The following is a 24438-nucleotide window of genomic DNA, read 5'->3' on the forward strand; positions in this document are numbered from 1 at the left end:
GCTTGCTTGTACTTTTTACGGTGGTGAATTTGTCATTTGAACCTTGCCTAAAAAGGCACTATAGGGGTGGCAAGAGCCTTAGCCAGTATCCAGAATCCCAAGGGTGACCAGTGCAGGCCATCTCTGGCAAGACATCGGGGGTCTGTCGATCATGTCATCCCAGGCAGACAGATACTGGATCCCCCTTGAATGACACCAGAAGATTAGCCAATTGTTGAAGTTAATCATTTTGTCCTTGTACTGTGGTATAATTTTGGGTGATGGCAGGAAGCTACTCAGGGCAAGGGTTATACCTGCCTGGGCTACAAGATCGGAGGGCTCCTCCATGTCTCTCTTCATGTAGTCCATGGAGGTATGTCTCACGTCATTCACACCAACATGGACAATGACAGAGTCATATTTGTATTGTTGTGGAGTGACCTGAGTGCATGCATTATGAGGTTGATCCTGGCACCCGACAGGCAGCTGACAGTAACTTTTTCTCCTTGTTTAGCTTGGTGAGTGGAACATCAGTGTGCCTGACTATAGACTCACCTATGACTAGAGTGTTGGGTTGTGGTTAAGTGGCACACTGAGTTTGTGGGCTGTATGTCATTTGGGTTTTGTTGGGGGGGTGGAGGTTGCTTGCGTTTCTGCTTTGGTGGTCTCTGTTGCTTGACCAGATTTTTATTGAATGCCTATGCAGATTTAGGTGTGCGGTTTGTGTTACTATTTGTGTGTTTTGGTGTTGTAGGTTTTGAGGGACTATGTGATGAGTGTGATGTGGTGCAAGTGTTTACCCTCTCCTCTTGACTGTCTAGTCTAGTCTTGGTAGAAGAAAGCTTTGCTTCCAGTATGGCTATATAAGTGCATCTCTCACAGGTTGTAGTGTTGGGTGGTAGGAGGAGAGGGTTGTCTGTGTACATGAAGCAACTGCTGCATTGCCCCAAGATGCCCAGATTCATCAGGTAGACAGAAGAAAACACCGGGAGCTGAGCCTTAGACATGCCTGGATAGGTGCTTATTTATTAGGTACTAAAAACTGTTTTTCTCAAGACAAATGAGGAAAGTCGAGTGCTGTAGCCAAGCCCTAGACCATCCAACCCCTACCAGCCGGCAGCCAATCAACACAATCCTGCCACAAAGGTAAAGAAAGGCTTCTGGTAATTCAAGATGGCCTGGTCATGTGATCAGAACAACCACTGCAAAAACAAACTGGCCCAGAGACAGCGCATCTGAAAGTACAGTTGTGTACACCTACCATAAATGTAGATGTTCGAGTGTCTTCACTGTTGCAGTCATAACTGTAGGGTGCTCCTGCCGGCAGGCAGCCCGAGGTCGGCCAGAATCCCAAAGTCTGGGTCCGGCGTCGGCTGTACAAGCTAGTACCCTGACGTCAGTACGCTTTGGTACATAGCCCTCAGCCGACGCCATCTTCTCCAGCCTTTCTTGCCCTAGATGTCAGAAGTCCCCAACAAAACAAAAATGAATCCAACAAGGAAACACAAATACACCACAAAAAAAAGGAAAAGGGAGAAAAAAGAGGGGATAGGAGGGAGGGAAACCCCGACTGCAACAGTGAAGACACTAACATCTACATTTATGGTAGGTGTACACAACTGTACTATGTTCTTCGTGTTTCACTGTTGCAGTCATAACTGTAGGGTGGAATCCCAAAGCAGTGTAAAAGGGGAGGAGGCTTTAGATAGAAGAAGGGGAGGCAAGAATACCCTGCAAAACAGCAGAGGCAAAGCCTGCCCTGGTCTTAGAAAACAAAGGGAGATTGTAGTGCTTGGAAAAAGCACAGAACTCCAAGTGGCAGCTTCCAAGATATCCTTGGTAGGGACTCCTCTGAGGAAAGCTGTAGAAGTGGCAGCTGCTCTAGTAGAATGACTTCTAATGGTACCTGGAAACTGTTTCCCATGATGAGTGTAACAAAATCTGATTCCATAAGCAATCCATTTGGAAATAGTTTGTTTAGAAATAGGTTTTCAAAGAGAACTGGAGGCAAAAGAAACAAACAATTGACTAGACTTTCTGAACTCTTTAGTCTTGTCCAGGTAAAATCGTAACTGTCTGTGCACATCTAATGAATGCAAAATCCGTTCCCCTTTATTTTGAGGATTTGGAAAGAAAGTAGGAAGGTGAATTGTCTGATTTAAAGCCACTTTCGAAATCACCTTAGGCATGAAAGTAGGATTGGTCCTCAAGGATACTCTGTCCTGATGGAAAATAAGGTATGGTTCCACAGCCATGAGAGCTTGCAACTCTGAGACCCTTCTGGCAGAGGTCAATGCTAATAAAAGAACAGTCTTCCAAGATAAAAACTTAATATCTGAAGATGCAGCAGGCTCAAAAGGAGGCAAAGTAAGTTTTTCTAAAACATAATTAAGATCCCAGGCAGGGACAGGAGGGGTCCTGGGAGGCCGCAAATTTTTAGCCCCTCTCAAGAATTGCTTCTCCAAAGGATGAGAAAAAACAGGAGGATCAGAACTGAAATGCGCAGAAATAGCAGAAGCATGAATCTTAATGGAAGAAAAGGAAAGTCCATTAGATAAAAGTTCCGAAAGGTAAAGCAAAATAGAAGAGAGATCAGGTATCAGAGGATCCGAGCCTCGGTCCTGCATCCAAATACAAAACCTCTTCCATTTAGAGGCATAGGATTTCCTAGTGCTAGGCCGTCTAGCTTCCAGAAGAACATCCAAAACTTGTTTGGGAAGACTAGAGGAAATCAAATTCCTTTGAAGAGCCAAGCTGCCAGGCAAAGGGTCTTGAGATTGGAATGTAGTAACTGACCCTGATGCTGGGACAGAAGCAAAGGATTCAGAGGGAGAATCCAAGGAGGCCCCAAGAACAGGTGCTTTAAAGTTGGATACCAAAACTGTCGAGGCCAATTTGGAGCAATCAAGATGAGGAACTTGGGCTTGTCCTGTTTTATCTTCAGTACTACCTGAGGTAGTAGAGGAAGAGGAGGGAAGGCATATCCTGAAAGGCTTCTCCAGCTGAAGGACAGGGCATCCACTCGCCAAGCTGTTTTGTGGAAGGACCTGGTGCAAAAGCGAGGCAGCTGATGATTGAGATGGGATGCAAACAGATCTATCTGGGGACATCCCCAAACTGCAGTAATCCTGTTGAATAAGTTGGTGTCTAGCATCCATTCGTGAGGATCTGAAATGTTTCTGCTCAGGCTGTCTGCTAAGAGATTCTGTTCCCCTGGAATGAATTGAGCCTGGAGATGTAGATTCAAATTTAGAGCTGTGTCCCATAAAGCCATAGCTAGTCTGCAAAGGGGTAACAATGAGAACCCCCTGCTTGTTGATGTACCACATGACCGTGGTGTTGTCTGTCAATTAGCAGAGGCCCTGGTTGCAAAAGGTTCTTGAAGGCTAGAAGGGCATTTTGAACTGCCAACATTTCCTTCAGATTGATGTGCCAGTGAAGATGGTCCTTTGTCCAGGTTCCCTGCTGGCAATTGTCTAGAAAGTGTGCTCCCAAGCATAATCCGAGGCGTCCGTGGTTAGGATTTGAGTAGGTTGAGGTAGACGAAAAGGCTTTCCTTCGTTTAAAGCGCATACCCTGGACCACCAGAGGAACTCCCTCTGAAGGCAGGGGATCAGAGGAATCAGAATATCCAGATTGTGGTAATGCTGTGACCATACACTTTTCAGATACCATTGAAGCTTTCTCATATGAAGCTTTGCGTTTGGAATCAACAGAATGCAGGAAGCCATGTAGCCCAGAGCCTGCAGGAATTTCCTTGCAGTGAGCTGAGATAGAGTTGCTAAGGTGCTGAAAGTAGAAGCCAGCTGAGTTTGTTTTTCTGGAGTGAGGAAGGCCCTTTGTAAGGTTGTATTTAAGAGGGCTCCCAAGAATACCATTTGTTGAGAAGGGATCAAATGTGACTTTTTTGTGTTCACTGAGAATCCCAGTAGGAGGAGAAGATGTTGAACAAAGTCCAGATGTTGAAGTAGAAGATCTTTGCTGTCTGCCTGAATAAGGCAGTCGTCCAAATAGGGGTAAATCTGGATTCCCTAAAGTCTGCAGTAAGCCACTACTGGTGCCAGGCACTTGGTAAAGACTCTGGGCGCAGTAGATAAACCAAAGGGCAGTACAGAGAATTGAAAGTGCCTCGAACCTGCCTTGAACCTGAGGAATTTCCTGCGTTCCTGCCTGATGGGAATGTGTAAGTAGGCTTCCTTTAAGTCCAATGTCACCATCCAGGCGTCCTGAGAGAGCATTGGAATTAGTTGCTGCAGAGTAAGCATCCTGAATTTTGGAATTTCCAAAAAGGTGTTTAACACAGAAAGGTCCAGAATATGTCTCCATGAGTTTTGTTTTCTGGGAACCAGAAACAGTCTTGAATAAAAACCTTTTCCCATCTCAGAGAGTGGAACAGGCTCTATGGCTCTCATGGCCAGAAGAGCATCCACTTGATTTAAGGCCTCTGACCATTGATGTTTTGGCAGATCTGGCCAACCGTGAGCCCTTGGCAAAGTGTGAAAGTGGAATTTGTAACCCTTTAAAATCACGTCCAATACCCATCTGTCCTGGGTAATACGAGTCCAATTTCTGTAAAAAAGAGACAGTTTTCCTCCGAGAGGGGCATCCAGGTGAAGGGGTCCTGTAGCCCAACCGAGAGAGTCATTGAGTTTGCTTTCTTTGAGATTGGGATCTGTCTTCTCCCCTTCTAGGTGAAGAAGCAGTCCATTGTCTAGATCTGTAAGAGGCCTGACCTTGACCACGACCTCTGGAGCGTCTATATCTTCCCCTTTGAGGCCTGTCAGACGTGGGAAAGGACCAATTTTAGAGGGCCAATTCCTGGAAAATCTAGGAGGCTGAACTTGCAAGAAATCTTTACAGTCTGCATAGACTTTGCCTTTTCTTCCATCTTTTTATAACTTCCTCAGCCTTGGATCCAAAAGAACATCATGTTGAACAGGGGCATCTAATAACTTAGCCTTAACCTGTTCAGGTAAACTTTGTTCACGAAGCCAGGCATGTCTCCTGATAACAGTACCAGAGGCTGCAGCCCTGCAAGAAGCATCCAAAGCATCAAAACCACAATGTAAACTATGTTTGTTCACTTGTTCAGTAGCATGCAAGACATCCTGAAGTTCCTTATCCTCTGCACAAGCAGGAAGGGAAGCAAGCTTTTGCTTTAAAACAGACAAAAGAAATTGCTGATACTTAAACATATGAAACTGGCAATTTAAAGCCCTTACGGGCAGGGTAGCAGAAGTATATACCTTTTTTCCCCACCTGTCTAAAGCATGAGAATCCTTCTCAGAGGGAATAGGATTTTTAGAAGTAGCAACCTTAGAGCCCTGAGAAATAGTTTCAGGATCCGCAGAAGGGTTTTTAAATAAAAATAAATGAGAGTCAGGAACCCTATAAAATCTATCAGGCTTAGAAGGAGCAGGAGGCATGGAATCAGGATTCAAATTAGCCTCAGAAAAAGCATCATCTACAATGTCCAAAACAGGAGGGATAGCTAAAGGCCTATACTGAGGAAGAAGAAGAAATTCCCTAAGCCTCTTCTTGGAAGCAGAATACTCCTGTCCTTCCCAATGAAAATGTTCCCTCATCTCATGCAAGGTTTCCCCAAAGAGAAATCCTCAGGCGAGAGGCCGAGGGTAAAGAGTCCTCAGCATCCGAATCCTCATAAGGAGGAAAGGAATAGTCCTGATCTGAGGAAGAAACAGAAGATACAGAAGCCTGGTCAGAGGAATCCAGAGTAACATCCTGTCGAGGCCTTTTCTCAGGAGGGGGGTGAGAACCCTAATCATTGTAAGCAAATCTTCAGCCATCTTTAATAATTGCTTTTGTGTCCTGGGAGTAGATTCAGAAGCAGCTTGAGCAGGAACTTTAGACTTAACAGGAGTCTTTGTCTTTGCCTTTGAAATAGTGATGTGAGTAGGCCTGAAAACCCCCTCAGAAGCCGGTACCTGCACAGCGGTTCCGGACCCATCTGAAGGAGCGACATCCGAAGGTCCTGCAGCAGTTAAAATAGTGGGCCTTGATGGCTCCCCATGGGAGTCCGATCGCCATCGGTTCAGAAGTGGCGGACGAGAGGGCTGCAAAAGCGCTCACTGACGACAGCCGAACCGACGCTGGCTCCAGCTGCAACGAGTCCTGTTTGGACCTCGGAGGCCTGTCTTTGTCTTTGCGCTTCTTTTGAATTCCGGTAGTGTCCGACGACATTCTATAATTGAAGAGTCTGCCAAAATAATTTAAAGCCCAATCGTACCTGCGCTTGATAGTACGAGAGTTGAACCTGGCACAGAACCGACAACAAGAAACATCGTGGTCAGGGCCTAAGCAAGGTAGACAGTAAGAGTGGAAATCTTTATGAGGTATTTGTTTCCCACACGTTATACAATTATTAACTTTTTCTGACATCGGAGGAACAAGAAAAGATTCTAACGGGTACTTAGCTTTGAGAAGAGAAGTAAGAACTTCGGACCGACAATAACAAAATACGCTGTTCGAAAATCGCCAACCAACGACTTGCGAGCTGCTTTCCACCGCACGGCAAGAAAGACTGGAGAAGATGGCGTCGGCTGAGGGCTATGTACCAAAGTGTACTGACGTCAGGGTACTAGCTTGTACAGCCGACGCCGGACCCAGACTTTGGGATTCTGGCCGACCTCGGGCTGCCTGCCGGCAGGAGCACCCTACAGTTATGACTGCAACAGTGAAACACGAAGAACATCTGGGATAATACTAAAGCTACTAGCCTACACTCTTTTAGACAGTAAACACTACAGAAATGTTTATCACAGCCGAAGAACAGCAGTGAGCCACAAAATGAAAGTTTTAAACAGATAAAGGAGCCAGGAGACTCTATAGAATGCTTTTAACTGGAAACAAATCAGTTATATGATACACTCCCTTGGCAGGAAATCAGAACAAACAAATGGGTGCTTAACAAGTGCAGAAGATTTCCCGTTAATACCTTGCATACAGTGAAACTAGCTAAACAGCTTTACAAACAGTGTCACAGTAAAAAACTTATTTATCATGCCCTGTAAGGCAGACAATTTTAGTTTAACCATGCAGATTAGTTAATAGCAATAAAATACAGTAAAAAGTATGCAGTAGGCAATTAAATCTGCTATATATAATTGTTAGAAGCAATAACCAGTAAAAATAAGCAAAAAAAAAAAAGCAGGATACTTACTGTTATATATCTCAGATCAGAGTTGTAGTCAGATATTGACATCTGGACAGTGTGTACATCTCCTACTGTAGGTGTATCTAACATGCATAATAGTTGGCACTGCAGTTCTCTGAACAAGGCCCTAGGCCATTACAACACAACAGCCGAGAGTAAGTGCTGGCCAAATCCCGACAGTGTTAGCCACACATATACATAGCTCACTGACCCCTGCATATTGTGGACATGTAACAAGTTATGTGTATTGGGACAGTCCTGGCAGTGTGTGCTCTGCTGCCATTTCCCTGCAAAAATACATGTTACTGGATTTCTATGGGAATATGGGGGGGGGGGGGCACTCCTGTCGACTAAACATTTGTGCAGACTGTGCTGATATTTGCTTTACATTTTGGTTCCATTTAGCATACCACTGTGCCCTGTCTTGGGGACTAGAGGCATATCACTAAAGAGCACAGGTCGGATTGCAATGGCATACACTTGAGTTTCAGACTTCTTACCCTTCAGAGCCTTACTGCAACTGCTAGACCTACTGTGCTATCAATGTGCAAGTTTGTAAGGGGGGGGGTAACTTCATCATTGTCACCATTTGTGGGCCTTTGCCAGACATTTCCTTATGGTTTTCTACAGCTGACTTGCTGGGTGAGGCTGAGGGGCGAGTATGGGACCCCACACTGACATCCATGCCTGTGACTTATGATCCTTCAGTTATTTGTCCCCCCCCCCCCATAATACTGCAGTGGGATTCATCCCCTTGGGTATTACTGCATAGTGTGGGGAGGCCAGTACTGGGCAAACATTTCCTGGTGTCCCACATTTCTGTCAGTTGTCTGTACTATCCCAGTTGCCCACCCCATTCCCTTGCATGCATGAAGCGATACCATAGATATGCTTCCAGAACATACTAATGCATTCACTTATTGTTAAGAAGACTGACTTACCTTGTGCCTGCGGCAGTTGTCTGGACAGTGTTTGAGGAATGCCTATGTCAGATGCACGCAGTACACTGCCTATACGTGGTAAGTTACAGGTAGTGTGATGCGCGTCTCATCCATTTCACTGTGTGTGCGAGGTGTCAGTCCCTGGTTGCCTACAGTGTCAGTGTGTGCACGCTATGCATTGCCTCTTTGCCAAGGCCAGGCCACACTGAGCACACCTCCAAATGCCTACATGATCTGGCTCAGGGAGTTCCTCCTCTGAGATCCTCTGTGCCTGTGGGGAACTTGGCAATGGTGGGGGGCTGTGTGGCCCTTCCCCGTGCTGTTCCTGCTGTAGCTGTTCCTGCAGGATCATATTGTGTAGCATGGCACATACTATGAACATGTGTGCACATGTGGTTGGAGAGTACTGCAAGGCTCCACCAGATATGTCAAGGCAGCAGAACCGTGACTTGAACATCACAAACATGCGCTCTACAATGATCCTGGTTTGTGCATGTGCATCATTATGGCTTTCTTGAGTGGGTGTGTGTGCATTTCTGATGGGTGTCATCATGCATGGCTCCAGTGCATAGCCAGCATCCCCCATCAGATGGCCATACAGGATGTCTCCCCTGGCAAATTCCTGATACAGCTGTGAGGAATGCCAGATGTGGGAGTTGCGATAGCTTCCAGGGCTGCCAGCACACATTCAAGACAATGCCCTGGCCATTGCACATGACCTGGCAGTTGGAGTGGAAGCCCTTGTGGTTTATGCAGACCCTACCCTGCTCACCGGGTGGTGCTTTAATGTGGATGTGCATGCAGTCTATGGCACCCAGTACCTCTGGGTAGTTTGCTACATGGTGGAAGAGGCACATATTGCTGGTCCACTGCTGATGGGTGCTGGGGAATGCATGGCATCCAGAAACTGGTGAAGTACCCTGGATGCAGATGCCTGTGAGACCCCCATGATGTTCCCAGAAGGTCTTTAGAAAGTACCTGTAGCTAATATTGTTAAGGCTACACATATGTTGGTATCCACTGGGATGGGTTCCCCTCTATTGGCTCTGGGTCTGAGGGGAGGCCAGCACAGCTCAATGAGTTGCTGAAGTATGTCCCTGTCCACCTTGTAGCGCTCTAGCTCCAGATTATGTAGCCCCTGGTAAGTTTCCCTGGGTCTGAACACTCTTCTTCTCCTCCTCAGTCTAGGGCGGTTGCCAGCATTATCCTCCTCACCTCCCTCAGCCTCTAGCACATACTGATGTATCAAAGAAACAGCAGCCGCTAACATTTTGTCTGTTAAAAGTCCCCCCAGTGTGTACACCAATGGTGCAGAGTTTGTGGCAAAAACCAGACTGAAGGGTTTTTGCATAGTTTATACTGTTGTGCTGCAGATGCTGCCTATATGACTGGCTGGCTATGATTCATTCCACCTGCTTGCTATTTTACTTGTACTTGATTGCTTTTATTCTGCTATTTCCCTTTTTTTCCCTTCCCATTTCTGCCATTTTAAGCCCTGAGGCGTGACACTCAAACCTGGTGCCCAAATGTAAACAATCTTGCTACTTCCATTTTTTTGTTTTGTTTAAGACCCGGTGCATGCCGCGCAAATCTGTTTACCTAAAGTAAACACTTTGCAGTAGAAATGGCACTCTCATGGTAGCTAACATGCTCTTCATTTCATGAAATAAGTCAATACAGCCTCAGACACCCCCCTTGCTTAGCTGTGTTTAGCTAAGCTCAAATGGGAGCCTCAGAGCTCCAATGTGCTTACATCAAGCATGACATACCCCCTTTTCATGTCAGCTGCTTCTCCTGCTTACACTGCAGAATTATAGCTGCTACACGGTTAGGTGCAGCCAAAGAATAGTCTCCCATTTAGTGATTCAGTAAAATTTGCCCATTTGCATACCCCACTGCCTTAGTCCCTGGTTACACCCCTGCACCACAGCCTTCCTCCTTAGCAACCAGTGTTACCTGTTATTGTTTTGATTCTGCATGCCATAGACTATAATGGCAAAATGCATATTTAAAATTGTCTTTTCACATTTTTTTCTATTTTCGGCACAATCCGGTTTGTGCGCCACTGCCCTATGCTTAAACAGCCGAAATCTGCCAAAAAAAACCCTTTGATTTTTATAATTTTGCAACTCTTTTCCATGCCAATGGCCATATTTTTAGCCACTGACATGCCTAATGATTATAAAACATGCCTTACTTTGATCTGTCATGCCCCCATTTTGATTTTTGCAGAAATGTATTTGGTTAGTAGCCGAACACATTTCTGCAGCAGACACTATTCTGGCAGGGATGCCTGCCTGCTTACTGCATTGCTAATTTACCTCATTTGCATGGTTTTCACCAGCAAATGAGGTAATTAGCATTATTCAGTGGTGTCCATGCCAGAATAGTGCAGCCAGGCTCGTGCACGCCCCCAGCCTGGCTTATTGAATCTCACAGGCTCCGAACTCAGTGTTCGGGCCATGCCACTATTGAGACACAGGATTTTAGCTTACTGAATCCTGGGGTTAAAGTCACACCAGCTTTACTTTACAGGGAAACCTATAAATGCATGTAAGCTCCAAACTCTGCAGTTCAAATCTTGGGTTAGGATCAGCACAGATCATCCATTCAATTAATAAGCTCCTTTGCAGTTAAAAACAGAATATTCCAGTAAAAAAACTGCAATAACAACAAGCACTTTATCTTAAGATAAATTACAACTTCTACAACAGTGACAGATGTTCTTAAGACCAGAACATGTACCTGGTATAAAAGACTGTTGATTCTCCACACCTTCAAAGTATTTATGAAAACAATTCTAGTCTTATGATTTTGAGCCTTTATATGCACTTATGTCTGCCGAGCTATGTTCTAATATTCCACGTTACATTAAATAAAGAATAAAACATACCTGAACATTTGGGGTTGGGGCATTTGCTGGCCAGATCAAGGTACCGAACAAGATTTTCAGGCATATCCTGTGCATTGTACAAAATATTACGAGATTTTATTGTACGTCCTGCCAGTTCTAGAAGTGAGGGAGGATTATAGGTCAGGTCCCTAACAAAACGTACAACCAGTGGATTCCCACGAAGACTCAGTTCCTCTAAATGCACAAGGTTAAGTATCTCCCGTGGAAGAAACGTTAGTACGTTGTTATGCAGACTGAGGGATCGCAGTGAGTGTAACCTAGGATCAATACAAAGAATATTCAGTTAGCAAATTGCTGTGACATTTTCAGAAACTATCACAAAAAGACATTTAAACAATTATAGGCTCATAGGTTCATACTAGGCTATCTGCCCTAGGGCATTTATAAGCCTAGCCAGAGTGTGTTTGGCTTTCACCACCCATTTTAAATTAATTTTGCTATGCCCTTTTTCGAGGTTAGTATACTGTGCCTCTGTCTAACAGTGACACAGAAGTGATACCCGGGGTAAACCTACGATCTCCCATCCACTCATCAAGATTCCTCTTGAAGAGAGTCAATGAGGGACTCTGCCTAACATGGACTGGGATTTTATTCCAGAGTGAAGGGAGCCTCTGGGTTATGAATCTGTCCCTCCAGCATGTCCTATTTATTTCAGTGCTGAGGTTCAAGTCCTCAGCGTAGCTCGATGGGATTTGGATTTTCTGAGGTGCAGCATGTCCATTAATTCCGGGCTGGGCATGGCTTTATACGTCAGGCACAGATCACCTCTCAGCAGGCGGTATGCCACTGAGTAGAGCTGGAGTTTCTTTAACTGGGCAGCATATGGCATCTGTTTGAGCCCTTTGATCCTCTTGGTGAGGTACTTTTGGGGTCTTTCCAGTTGCTGCAGGTGTCTGATAAGGTACATCCCAAAAGGGGCATTGTACTCAATTATGGGCCTGATGAGGGATGAGTAAAGAGGCACGATGACCTCCCCTGATCTAGATGTGAATCCCTTCATGATTAGGTGGGCTATATAAAATGTTTTTCTAACCACTTTGGCCATGTGGTTGTCAAATGAGAGACTGCTATCAACTTGGGTCCCCAGGTCCTTAATTTACTTCTTTTGTACTTAATGGATTACCACCTATGTGGTAATTTGTGGGCACTTTGTTTTTGCCAAAGGGGATGACTATACACTTTTTGGCATTTAGCTTGAGGCTATGGCTCTGGTACCAGTTGTCTGTTTCTATGAGGCCCTTTTGGAGGATGCTTGTGTCAGCTGGAGAGTTGATTATGGCGCCCAGTTTGCAGTCATCTGCGAACTTGGTCAGCCACAGTCTTTCAGTGTTGGCCTGTACCTCCGTGAAATATATACCGAACAAGAGAGGTCCCAAGACTGAGCCTTGTGGGACGCCACTTGTAACTGGTTTGGAGTCTGACATGGCTCCAGCAATTCTAACCATGTGGGTTCTGTTATGGCTAAGCTTCAAGCACAGGTAATGATAATAAACTATGAGAGACAAAACTGGTCACCATATTACAGTCACTACTTGTGTATCCTCTAAACTGTGCAAATCAGACAGAGTTCATCTGGTGCTTTACTGAGTACATAAAGAATAACAGTGCACAGACTCTGAAACTGTGAAGCAGCAAATGTATTACATATACATGTATGCACTTTATTCTTTTCTTTACAAACATGGCTGTCTGCACTCACGGTCGTAACAGACAAGTACATTCCACAACATACCTGCTCTCCAAACCAATAATAAAAAGAGGTAATCTGTGCAGAGGATATCACTGCATGTGTGCTTTTGTCCTTTTTGTTCTTCATCTGATGCATTAATTGCATTACCAAAGCTTCACTCCTGCAAATGGTCTCCTGGTAGCATTGATAAACCAGTCATTAACCTCAGTTCCCAAGAGGACAGTGCTCTGCCTCACCTTACTCAAGTATGTCAACATAAACAGAGCAAATATATTCATTTTGCAAAAACCCTTTCCCTACTAGTATCACTAAATGCACGACACACACACACACACACACACACACACACACACACACACACACACACACACACACACACACACACACACACACACACACACACACACACACACACACACACACACAAAATTAACCCTACCCTAATCCAGAAAAAGTACAGTTTTGTACCTACCATAAATGTAGATGTCCGAACTGGATAGCATCTGCAGTCATAACAAGTGGGTTGTCCTGTCGTCAGGCAGCCCTGCAGTCAGCCGGATTCCAAAGTCCGGGTCCGGCTTCGGCTGATGTCGCACTCCACCCGACGTCATCTCTGTTCGTCTTCGGGTATAAAAGCATCAGCCGACGCCATTTTCCTCAGTGTTTCTTGCCCCAGATGCCAGTAGCCCTCTTGCAGGCTAAAATTTGGATAGATGCCAATGTTTCCAAATAGATAGAGGTAAACACAACAATAAGCATGTATGTACATATATACAAACAAATACACCATGAAAGACTCCCCCCCAACAGCTAGCTATTAGGAGGGTAAACACCCTAGGAGTACCACAGAGGGAAGGAGGGAGGGTAATCCTGACTGCAGATGCTATCCAGTTCGGACATCTACATTTATGGTAGGTACAAAACTGTACTATGTCCTTCATGGATGCATCTGCAGTCATAACAAGTGGGTAGAATACCATAGCCAACTAGGGAGGAGGATAAAAGTAGATTATGGTGTGTTTAGGATCCCTTGCAGTACAGCAGTGGCAAACCCTGCTCGGGATCTGGAATATAGAGGCAAATTATAATGCTTGGCAAATGTATGCACGGAGGTCCAAGTAGCCGCCTCAATAATGTCTTTGGTTGCCACTCCTCGTAAGAAGGCTGTGGTAGTGGCTGTTGCCCTTGTAGAATGAGGTCTTATGTTCTGTGGAATTGGTTTTCCATGGAAGGAGTAACAGTATCGTATGCAATTTCCTATCCATTTGGAGATTGTCTGTTTGGAAATAGCTTTTCCTTCCTTCCTGTTGCATAGGCTACAAAAGTTGGTCAGTCTTTCTGCTATTTTTGTTCTGTCCAAGTAGTAGCGTAGCTGTCTATGTACATCCAAGGTATGCAGTATTCTTTCCCTCTGTTTTGTGGGTTGGGAAAGAAGGTAGGTAGGTGGATTGCCTGGTTTAAAGACACTCTGGATACCACCTTGGGCATAAATGTAGGATTAGTCCTCATGGACACTCTATCTTGGTGGAAGATTAGGAAGGGTTGCACTGCCATTAAGGCCTGTAGTTCTGAAACCCTCCTTGCTGAAGTAATTGCCAGTAGGAAAGCAGTTTTCCATGACAGGTGTTGTAGGTCTGCAGTTGCTGCTGGTTCAAAGGGTGATAGTGTCAATTTTTCTAGCACAAAGTTTAAATCCCAAGCTGGTAATGGTGGTTTCCTTGGAGGTTTTACATTCTTGATTCCTCTGAGGAACTGCCTGAGCAAAGGGTGCGAAAAAACAGGTGGATCAAAGCTGTATTCTGCTGAAATAGCTGATGCATGTATCTTGATGGAGGAGTAGGACAGGCCTGAATGAAGAAGTTCGCCAGATACTCCAGAATGTTAGGCATATCTATGTTTGACACATCTTTTCCTCTTTCCGTACTCCAAATGACAAACCTTTTCCATTTTCCAGCATAGTTCCTTCTTGTTGAAGGTCTGCGTGCTTCAAGAATAATGTCTTTAACTCTTTGGGAAAGTTCTGGATTAGCTGCTGCTATGTGATGTTCCATGCAGTCAGTTGCAGAGTTTTAGGTTTGGATGTATGATGCTGTAGTTGTTCTGAGTTAACATCAAAGGCATCAGGGTATTGGCCACATATTGTTCGAGACATGCTCTTCAGTAGTGGGTACCAGTGTTGTCTTGGCCAGTTTGGAGCTATCAGGATTATCCTTGGACGTTCTTCCTTGATTTTTAGTAGTACCTTGTGTATCAAGGGAAGAGGTGGGAATGCATATGCTGTTAGGCCTTTCCAGTTGAAGGAGAGTGAGTCCACTTTCCATGCTAGTGGGTGGAATGTCCTTGTGCAGAATTTTTGAGCTGGTGATTGAGAGGTGATGCGAATAGGTCTATCTGTGGCATTCCCCATTTCTTTGAGATGGTCTTGAAGATGTCCGGGTGCAGCTTCCATTCGTGGGCATCCAAGTGGTTCTGCTTAATATGTCTGCTAGAGTATTGTCTTTCCCGGTACAAATATTGCCTGTAACTGAATGTTGTAGCTGAGTGCCAGGGTCCACAGCTCCAAGGTCATTCTGCATAGGGGTATGAATGAGTGCCTCCCTGTTTGTTGATGTACCACATGACTGTGGTGTTGTCTGTCCTTATCATCAACTGGCCCTCTTTGAGAAATGGTTTGAACTTTTGGATTGCCAGTTTTACTGCCAGCATTTCTTTTAGATTGATGTGCAGGTGAAGTTGATCCTGTGTCCACAATCCTTGCACGCATTTGTCCAGCATGTGGGCCCCCATCCTAGGTCTGAAGCGCCTGTTGTGATGGTCTGGCTTGGTTGACATCTGCGAAAGGGTAGGCCTGGGTTTGACTGGCATGCCTGAGCCCACCATAGGAACTCCTGTTTTAAGCATGGAATTAGTGGGATTTCTGTTTCTAGGCTGTGTCTGTGTTGGGACCATAAATTCTTTAGGTACCACTGTAGTTTCCTCATATGTAGTCTGGCAAATGGGACCAAGATTATGCATGATGCCATGAAGCCCAAAGCCTGCAGAACTTTTCTTGCTGTTAACTTGTTCAGTTTTGTTAGTGCCAAGAAGTAAAGAGGAAGTTCCTTTGTTTTTCTGTAGTCAGGAATGCCATTTGTTGTACTGTGTCCAATTCCGCTTCAAGAATGTCCTTGTTTGGGATGGTATCAGCCTTGACTTTTGTAAATTGACTGTGTATCCCAGTCCTTGTAGCAAGTAAATGACCCTTTGTAAATCTGTTGTCAGCTTGCTTTTGTTGTCCCCTTGTAGCAGGCAGTCGTCCAGGTATGGGTAAATTTGAATTCCCTGTAGTCTGCAATGGGCGATTACTGATGCCAGGCATTTTGTGAATACTCTGGGCAGTAGATAAGCCAAAGGGCAATGCTGAGAATTGATAGTGCTCTGATCCTGCAAGAAATCTGAGGTATCTTCTGCAGATTGGTCGAATGGGGACGTGCAGGTATGCCTCCTTGAGATCTAGAGTTACCAGCCAAGACTCCTTGCCCAGCATGGGAAGAAGTTGCTGTAGGGTCAGCATTTTGAATTTTGGGACAATGATGTATGTATTTAAGGTGGACAGGTCGAGAATTGGTCTCCAACTTTTTCCTTTCTTGGAACTAGGAATAGTCTGGAATAGAACCCCTTTCCTTGTTCTGCTGTTGGCACTCTTTCCACAGCTCTCATGTTTGCTAACTCCATTATCTGGCGAGAGCCTCTGTTTTTGATTTGGAGGTAGATTTGGCATTCCCTTTTACTGGTAAAGTGTGGAAGTGAAACCGTAACCTTGATCTATGGTTTGTAAAATCCACTTGTCTTTGTTATGTAGTGCCAGTTCTTTGAAAATAAGGTTAACTTTCCGCCTAGAGGAGCTGCTATTTGTTCCCTGGTAGGCGGATTTAGGATTAAGTCACTGTGGCTGTGCTGATGTAGTGGCAGTGGCTGTGTCTGTGCCTCTGTTGTTACCTTGCCACTGTCGTCCTCTGTAGGCACCTCCTCTGGATTGGTTTCTGCCTCTGGAACGTCTATTCCTGCCCCTTTGAAATTTTGTGGAGTCAGGAAAGGACCAATTTTTGGCAGGCCAGTTCCTGCTAAACCTTGGGGGTTGAACCTGCAAGAAATCTTTAACAGTTTGTACAGATTTTGCATTTTCTTCCATTTTCTTCATAACCTGCTGGGCAGGTGTACCAAACAAACTTGTCTTGTCCATAGGAGCATCCAGCAACTTAGCTTTAACATGATCCGGTAAAGCTTGTTCCTTTAGCCATGCATGCCTTCTTATCACTGTGCCTGTCATGGCTGATCTAAATGAAGCCTCCAGTGCATCATAGCCACATTTTAAGGAATGGTTGCTAACCTGTTGTATGTTATTTACCATCTCTAATACATATTTCTTATCAAGAGATTCATCAGTGGTTAGTTTTTTAGTTAACTGATCAAGCATAAACTCTTGGTATTGTATCATGTGAAACTGACAGTTTAAAGCTCTAGCTGAGAGAGTAGCTGAAGTGTAGACCTTTTTACCCCATCTGTCTAATGACCTTGCTTCCCTTTCAGAAGGAATAGGGTTTTTAGCTGTGGTCCCGGCTACTGCCTTGGGACCCTGGGATATAGTTTCTGGGTCTGCAAGTGGGGCCTTGTAAAGGTGGTGATGAGTATCTGGCACCCTGTAAAATCTGTCTGGTTTGGCAGGGGCTGGGGGTAAAGAATCTGGAGCGGAGCAAACATCATTGAAAGCATCATCCACCACAGAGAGAACAGGAGGTATAGCTAAGGGCCTGTGCTGTGGGAGGTGCAGAAAGGTCCTAAGCCTTTTTCTGGAGTCTGAAAAATCCTGTTGCTGCCACTGGAACTGTTCTCGCATGGCATGCAAGGTTTCCCCAAAGGAGAATTCTTCTGGTGGGGAAGCAGCTGGAATGGATTCTTCAGCATCAGAATCTTCAAAATTGGAGAAGGGAGCCTCTGGCTGGTCAGTTATGTCTGATTCATCAGCAGAATCATCAGAAGACACTGGCTCAGGGGCTCTGCCCTAGGTCTCTTCTCTGGGGCTGAGAGGCCCTGTCTGGGTGAGATTGAGATCCTCTAATTAAAGAAATTAAATCTTCTGCCAAAGTAAGCATTTGAGAACTAGAAGAGGGCCTGGATGTGGGGGGTTTAACAGGCACTGTTTTAGTAGTCTTGGCTGCTTTAGCCCTGGCGTAGGCCTTAATGGACATGGCTGCTGGAGGCCTAGCAGCACCACGTGCTGGGGTAGAGACATCCTAGGGATGGTGTCTGATAAGTCAACCACCGTAGTGGGTAAAGTTTCTGAGGTCGATTCAAGAGTTGTAGCAGGGGCCTCAGTTGTAAGAATAGGTTCAGCTGTACTTTGATCAGTTTTCTCGGTTTCGGCCGAAACCGAGACACTCGCGTTTGCTTTACCGTGGTTTCGCCGAAACCGCGGACCGCGAGTGTCGGTCTTTATCTTTGCGTTTTTTGGTAGATTGGGTAGTCGGAGGATCCGACGGCATAATATACGCAAAATCAGAACCGAAAAACTGTTCTGCAAACTCCGACCGACGCCTAAGCGTTCGTCGGTTGAAAGAGGCACAGGCCGAACAGGCTGCTACGTCGTGGGCTGGGCCTAAACAAGGCAGACAGTAAGAGTGGAAATCTTTATGAGGTATTTGTTTCCCACAGGTTAAACAATTGTTAACTTTTTCTGACATCGGCTGAGGCAAGAAAGAGTCCCCAACGGGGTACTTAGCTTTAGAAGTCTTCGAAGTAGTATTCGGTAGAAGTAATCTCTGGATCCGACCGACCAGCACTTGCGAACAGCTTCTGCTTCGGGCGCCACGCGGCAAGAAAGACTGAGGAAAATGGCGTCGGCTGATGCTTTTATACCCGAAGACGAACAGAGATGACGTCGGGTGGAGTGCGACATCAGCCGAAGCCGGACCCGGACTTTGGAATCCGGCCGACTGCAGGGCTGCCTGACGACAGGACAACCCACTTGTTATGACTGCAGATGCATCCATGAAGGACATCCCCAATTTCCTACATGGAGTTTGGCTAAGCAGCGACACCAGGACTGCGCTGTGGACCCTGACTAAAGATATACAAAGTGTTGATAAGGGCCAATTCTTCTAGTGTCTTCTGTGTCCATCATACTTGTGTTCTTTACCTCATGAACCTTGCAGGCGCACACATGCCTACAAGAACTGCAAAACTTGACAATCCAACATTAGAAGTCTCCTGACTACGACAATGTAAAACATCAACTTAAACTGTACACAATATACTTTGTTGGTCGTATCAGCATTTCAGAAAGTATGCTGTAAGCAAATATGTATATACAGACACATACACAGTTGCACTGTGAGGGGAATGATTAGTATGTGTTGCGGGTGTAGAACTGTGAGCAGGTTTGAACCTTACACAATGAATTACTGATAAGGCTACAACTAGACAACAGTTCTACAGAATAATTTGCACAAAGGCGAACATTCTGGACATCATCCAATGTGCTATTACTTCTATTACTTGTTCATTTTAACCCCTTCCCCCCCGAGACTACTCGTGTTCATAAGTTCTTATTAAGCTTACAGAGAAATAGACCATCAAAAAGTTCAGCTACATCACCTAATAATAGTGGGAGACTAATAATGTCCCCTATTAATTAGATTTCTCTACATAGTAAACAACTGTCATCCTTTCCAGAAAAGCCTTACTCTTGGATTCTAATTTACTTCCATAAAAAGATAACATTTAATTGGCCTTTACTGATAACATAAGCTGTATAAGGCATGATTGCCTGTTTCTAGAGGTAAATCAGAAACATTAATTACCTATCCAAAACTGAGCAAGCAACTAGACACTGTGGAATACAACCACAGGTCTTATGATTTACCTCATTTGCATTTCACAACTTCAGCTAGAACAGCATACTGCCAAGCCCATTAAAAAAATCTGAAATTAGACACCACTGAACTTTTCTGAATGAAAGCATTTCTAGCTGTATTTTTACATGTTACAGTCAAATGTTTGCTTGTAAATAAATTTTTTTCCCATTTTTTTGCAATAATACAAGAAGAAAATAATTTCTATCCCACTAACATCTTCTTTTACCATAGGTATGTATTTTTGGAGATTATTTACTCTCCCCATCCACATAAATTTCATTGAGTGCATTCTGGGGAAGAATCAAGGTTCATAAAAGACCAATGCTTATGTAGAGAGGGACTGTCACTACTCTTCATCTCGATGACATTTCCCGACATGGTTTTGTTTAGTAACCAATAAACCTATAGTACACTTTGGCAGTCTGTTTCTTCCATAACTACAATGAGGTGCCTTGTCCAGTATTAAGGTTTTAAAATCATTCCGACTGGCAATGCAAGTAGATGTTCACTGATGTTATGTCTCATTTACAACATGCTTACATGCCCACACTTGAGTGTTTGTACACATTTTCCATAATGCAAATACTTGCTGGAATTATATAGAGCTTAATCATTGTATTGCTTTTTCTGATTGTATACCCTAGGCTGAGAGCACAAATGGTCCCCCAGAGACCAATGCTCTACCCTGCTGAACAAATGAATAAATATATAAATGCTTCACCTGCACAGAGTGACCTAGGTTAAAGCAGTAACTCATGTATCAGAAGCCCTAGTCATGCGAAGATGAAAGAACAGGAAAAAAAAAAAATCAATGGTTCATTTTCCTTGGGATGGGCTGCTGTAGCAAAACCACATACTGAGACTCAGGAGAATGGCTGTAGGCTTCACAATAACATGGAAGCGCAGAGGACATTCATGGAACATGGCATATCTAGGAATGGGTGTAACTATTCAGGACAAGATCCCTCACAGCTCTGAGCAGGGAGAAACTAGTTCACTACACTTCATCACCCTAAACTCACAAGTGAAGGCATAAAAGCTAAATGCCATGTCAAACAGCTAATCACCAAAAATAAGTATGCAACACTAGTCAAACTTCTATGCCCGTTACAAATCAATGAGTGAATGAGTACAGTTTGATTTGTCAGGGGCATCTCCCTCACCACATTCCCCACCCATTAATCTACAGTTGTGCCTGTTCCAAACATTGTCCCATTATCTCAGACCTTCAGATAATCCTGCATGTTTTTCTTATACTCTTCTTTATGTCCAATGAATATTCCAAAACTACGACAATACTTTCACTGTAGAGCAGGAGTGGCCTTAGGTCACCTGGTGCCCTAGGCAAAAGGGCTCCACGGTGTCCCTATCCTGGTCTACCTACACCAAACAAATACTGGAAAAGCGCCCCTGCTACAGCGGCACCCTAAGCGTCTACCTAGTTAGCCTATGCCTAAGGCCGGCTATCCTGTAGAGACTAATGGGAGCATTTGAGTCATGAGACAAGAATCTCAAAGATTATAAATACACTTGATGTTTACCTTGGTTATTGCACCTTCTCTCTTCAATGACACACAGTGACCACTGTTCTCAACTAATGTCCATAACAATTCAGGGACAAAGGTCCCAAATCATTGATACTTTTTAAATATTGAATCTGCTGGCACAAAAATGACATTCAGTCTGCAACTGTAATGATTGTTATAGTCAAGAAATAATGGCAATATTTTCTAGGGGAGAAAATTATTTCAGCAGAGAGCAGAACAAAAATTGAAGCCAAAATCAGAGATGTGATATTGACAACAGTGGAGAAGTGAAATGTTTTACTGGTTAGGATAAGGGCCTCTATAAAAACCATCACATGGTAAGCACAACTCATCACACTCTGCAACTCAGCCTAGCTATTCAGTAAGCCTGAGATCAACATCACAGAAGAAAATGTAAAAGCTAGGTCACTAGTCAGCCAATTTTTTGAAATGCTACTTTTTTTTTATTAGTTAGTAATAGATTGCTTTCTACGGCCTATTGTTAAATTCCACTTTGAACTCTGGGTCTTCATTCAATAACAAAAATCAATTAAAAGGGGCATTTTTCAGAATTCTTAAACCTTATATACCAAAAGTAATTTAGACATCTTCACCCGGTTATCCCCGCTAATTTAATAGGACTCTGACCTTTACTATATATTTCGGTTTTGTATTAGAACACTACCCCACCAGATGCGCAGTAGCAAGGACCGCCCAAACTCTGCCCACTACCCTTCATATGACTGTTTTTGCTAGTATTACTCTGAACAAACAGGTGAAGACCTTCACCATTAAAATGAATAAGCAAGACTTTCTAAATAGTTGAATCTGGCCGCTGCTGTAAGTGCGCGGTACATAAATCCAAAGTATAGACTGTTGAAATGTATGCATATTAGCTGTTACCTACATAACAAAAACAGAAATGGAATGCAATATATTATAAAAAGTACACTTTAACAATGATTCAGCTGCTATTTTAGCACCATTCACTGTGCACTGATATTATGCAATACTGTACATTGCAAACACTAACTGCCTCACACTTCTGACTACAACCTGAATGCAACTCACACAAGGCACGAACCTAAGCAGCTGTGACATCTGATAGGAAATTGCACTTTCATGTTGCTTCTGTAACATGGCAGGCACATCCCCCCCCCCCCCCCCCCCCCATGCATAAAGCAATTACTGCTGAACAGTATTATTAAAGAAACATGGAGAGTGCAGGGGGGACTGCCCCCCCCCGGCAAAACCAATTCCTATAAAATAAATGTAGTAAAGAAACATGGGGGTGCAGAGGGGCTCGCCCCTCTGCTAAAGCAATTGCTGTACAAACATATAGTACATACTGAGTAACTCCATACTGAAAAACTCCCTTGCAATGGGCCTATTTCAAGAATGCCAAAGCATACCTCTCAAGTGTACAGACTTTCGCAGAATATCCAGATTTTTGCCTCAAACTTTTGTTCTGTCATACAGTTGTGGTTTTCTGGCAAAACATTAGCAAATTATTCAGGGTTAGTGTCAGAAAATAATGACAGACATTTAAGTTTCAGACTTCATACCCTTCAGAAAATTCATGCTGATGCAAAACCTGTTATTCTATCAATTTTCTAAGTTGGTAAGAGCAATATTTAAAAAGTGTCCATATGTTGGGGGCTTTGTCCCCCCATTATTGGTGGCTTTGTCCAGATGATCATATGATGAATATTCACCAGGTCACTTGATAATCTGCATGGCTTGTCACTCACCCATGATTACTATGCAACATCACACAGGATTGCCCTGTCAATAATGCAGGCTACGCCCATTCCTGTGCAGAAATCGCGGTGGGGTAATGTTCTAATACAAAGCCTATATTTCTTTGATCCTGCCATGAGAATTTTCCTCTCACCCAAACATACAAACATATATGCATTACGAATACAAAGCCTCTCATCATTCAACTGACTTCTTTACTCATTTAACATTTCAGAACTGTTCAGAGAGACAGAGAGCACTAGTCTCTTAGTCACTCACACAATTATAACGTCCTGTTTTTTTTCTATTTGCACATGCCAGCTCTTTTGGTAATATAAATGTGCTTACTTTTTCTAGCAAGCTTTCCCAAAATATGCTGTACACTGTCCAGAAAGTAAAATCTCTTAAATCACAATGCGCTATCCCAGAATATCCTATGCACTCTTGGCGATTAGGGACTTGGTGTAGAAATAACATAACTAGAATAGCACGTGTGTCACAATCACAGCTGAAAAGATATGACATTTCAGCTATGTTTTTAAAAGGGAGGTAACCTTACTGCAAGTTTCCTTCCTTGTTGCATTGCTTTACAGACATTTTTTTCTAAACAGCTACAAAAGTTCCATGACAAAAAGCATCAGCCCTTTAAACAACAGTCAGCTGAATACACTGTGGTAAAGGATATCCACTGTTTCAGGAAATATCCTTAAAACCTTTACAGAAACATAACTATTTTGTTTAACTTCACATTAGCTAGAAGAGATTTTTCATTTTCATGTCTGACTTTCCAGTAGTGGGAAAACACGCACCTTGGCAGAAGGAAGATAATGGGTGTGCTGGAGATATAAAGGGACAAGAGGAAGCTTGGCATCTATGAAATCTCAAACTTCAGCGAAGGCACTGCACAGTGCTTACATTACAGTCTGTGGGACTGTAGCATAAATGAAAATTATTTCATTAATAGACAACGAGATCTTGGAGAATTCAGATTTTGTTAACCTTCAGGACTCTTGACACTCTATTCATACTCAGCTTGGCAAACAGGAAAACTTTCCGATGCTGCTCTTGTACCTCTTCCTATCCATGATGCCCTGCACCCCAAACCTCCATTTTTGGTTTCTAACCAGCTAAAGGTACCAAAAAATCACAAAACTACTAAATATCCCTGACAGAGATGGGGACAGAGGGCGAAATAGCTAATGAAATGTGAGTTCTGCAAGCATATCTAATTTAAACATATAACCTTCCTAACTGCTAAGGACATTCCTTAAACTTTAGGACATTGAAAAAAAAAGTGGGTCATTTAGGGGCAAACACCTTTACTGAATTATCACTTGTGACATAGGCAAATTTACATTCATATAAAAGTAATCAAACTATATTAGCATAACAAACATTATACTTCACATATATTGTCAAATATCATATAACCTATTGCTATAGATCATATAACCTAAGCAATGTTACATAAATTATTCTACTCCTGAATTTTTTAAAACAAGAAATATCTTCATTAAACCATCACTTACTACATAGACAAGCATACATTTATATAAATGGAAACAAACCACACCAACACAA

At 43.7% G+C, this 24438-nt stretch overlaps 1 protein-coding gene across 1 annotated transcript in view; it reads right to left on the reverse strand.

Annotated features, from left to right (window-relative positions):
- Nucleotides 1-24438, reverse strand: part of LRRC58 (leucine rich repeat containing 58) — a 176710-nt gene that overhangs the window by 82607 nt on the left and 69665 nt on the right. The window contains exon 3 of the mRNA XM_044071506.1: nt 10988-11265. Within this exon, the coding sequence (XP_043927441.1) occupies nt 10988-11265 (278 nt within the window). The remainder of the gene's footprint in view (nt 1-10987; nt 11266-24438) is intronic.

The sequence above is a fragment of the Protopterus annectens genome, chromosome 5.part0 (genome assembly GCF_019279795.1).
Source record: "Protopterus annectens isolate FY-2018-M chromosome 5.part0, PAN1.0, whole genome shotgun sequence".
Lineage (NCBI taxonomy): Eukaryota > Metazoa > Chordata > Ceratodontiformes > Protopteridae > Protopterus > Protopterus annectens.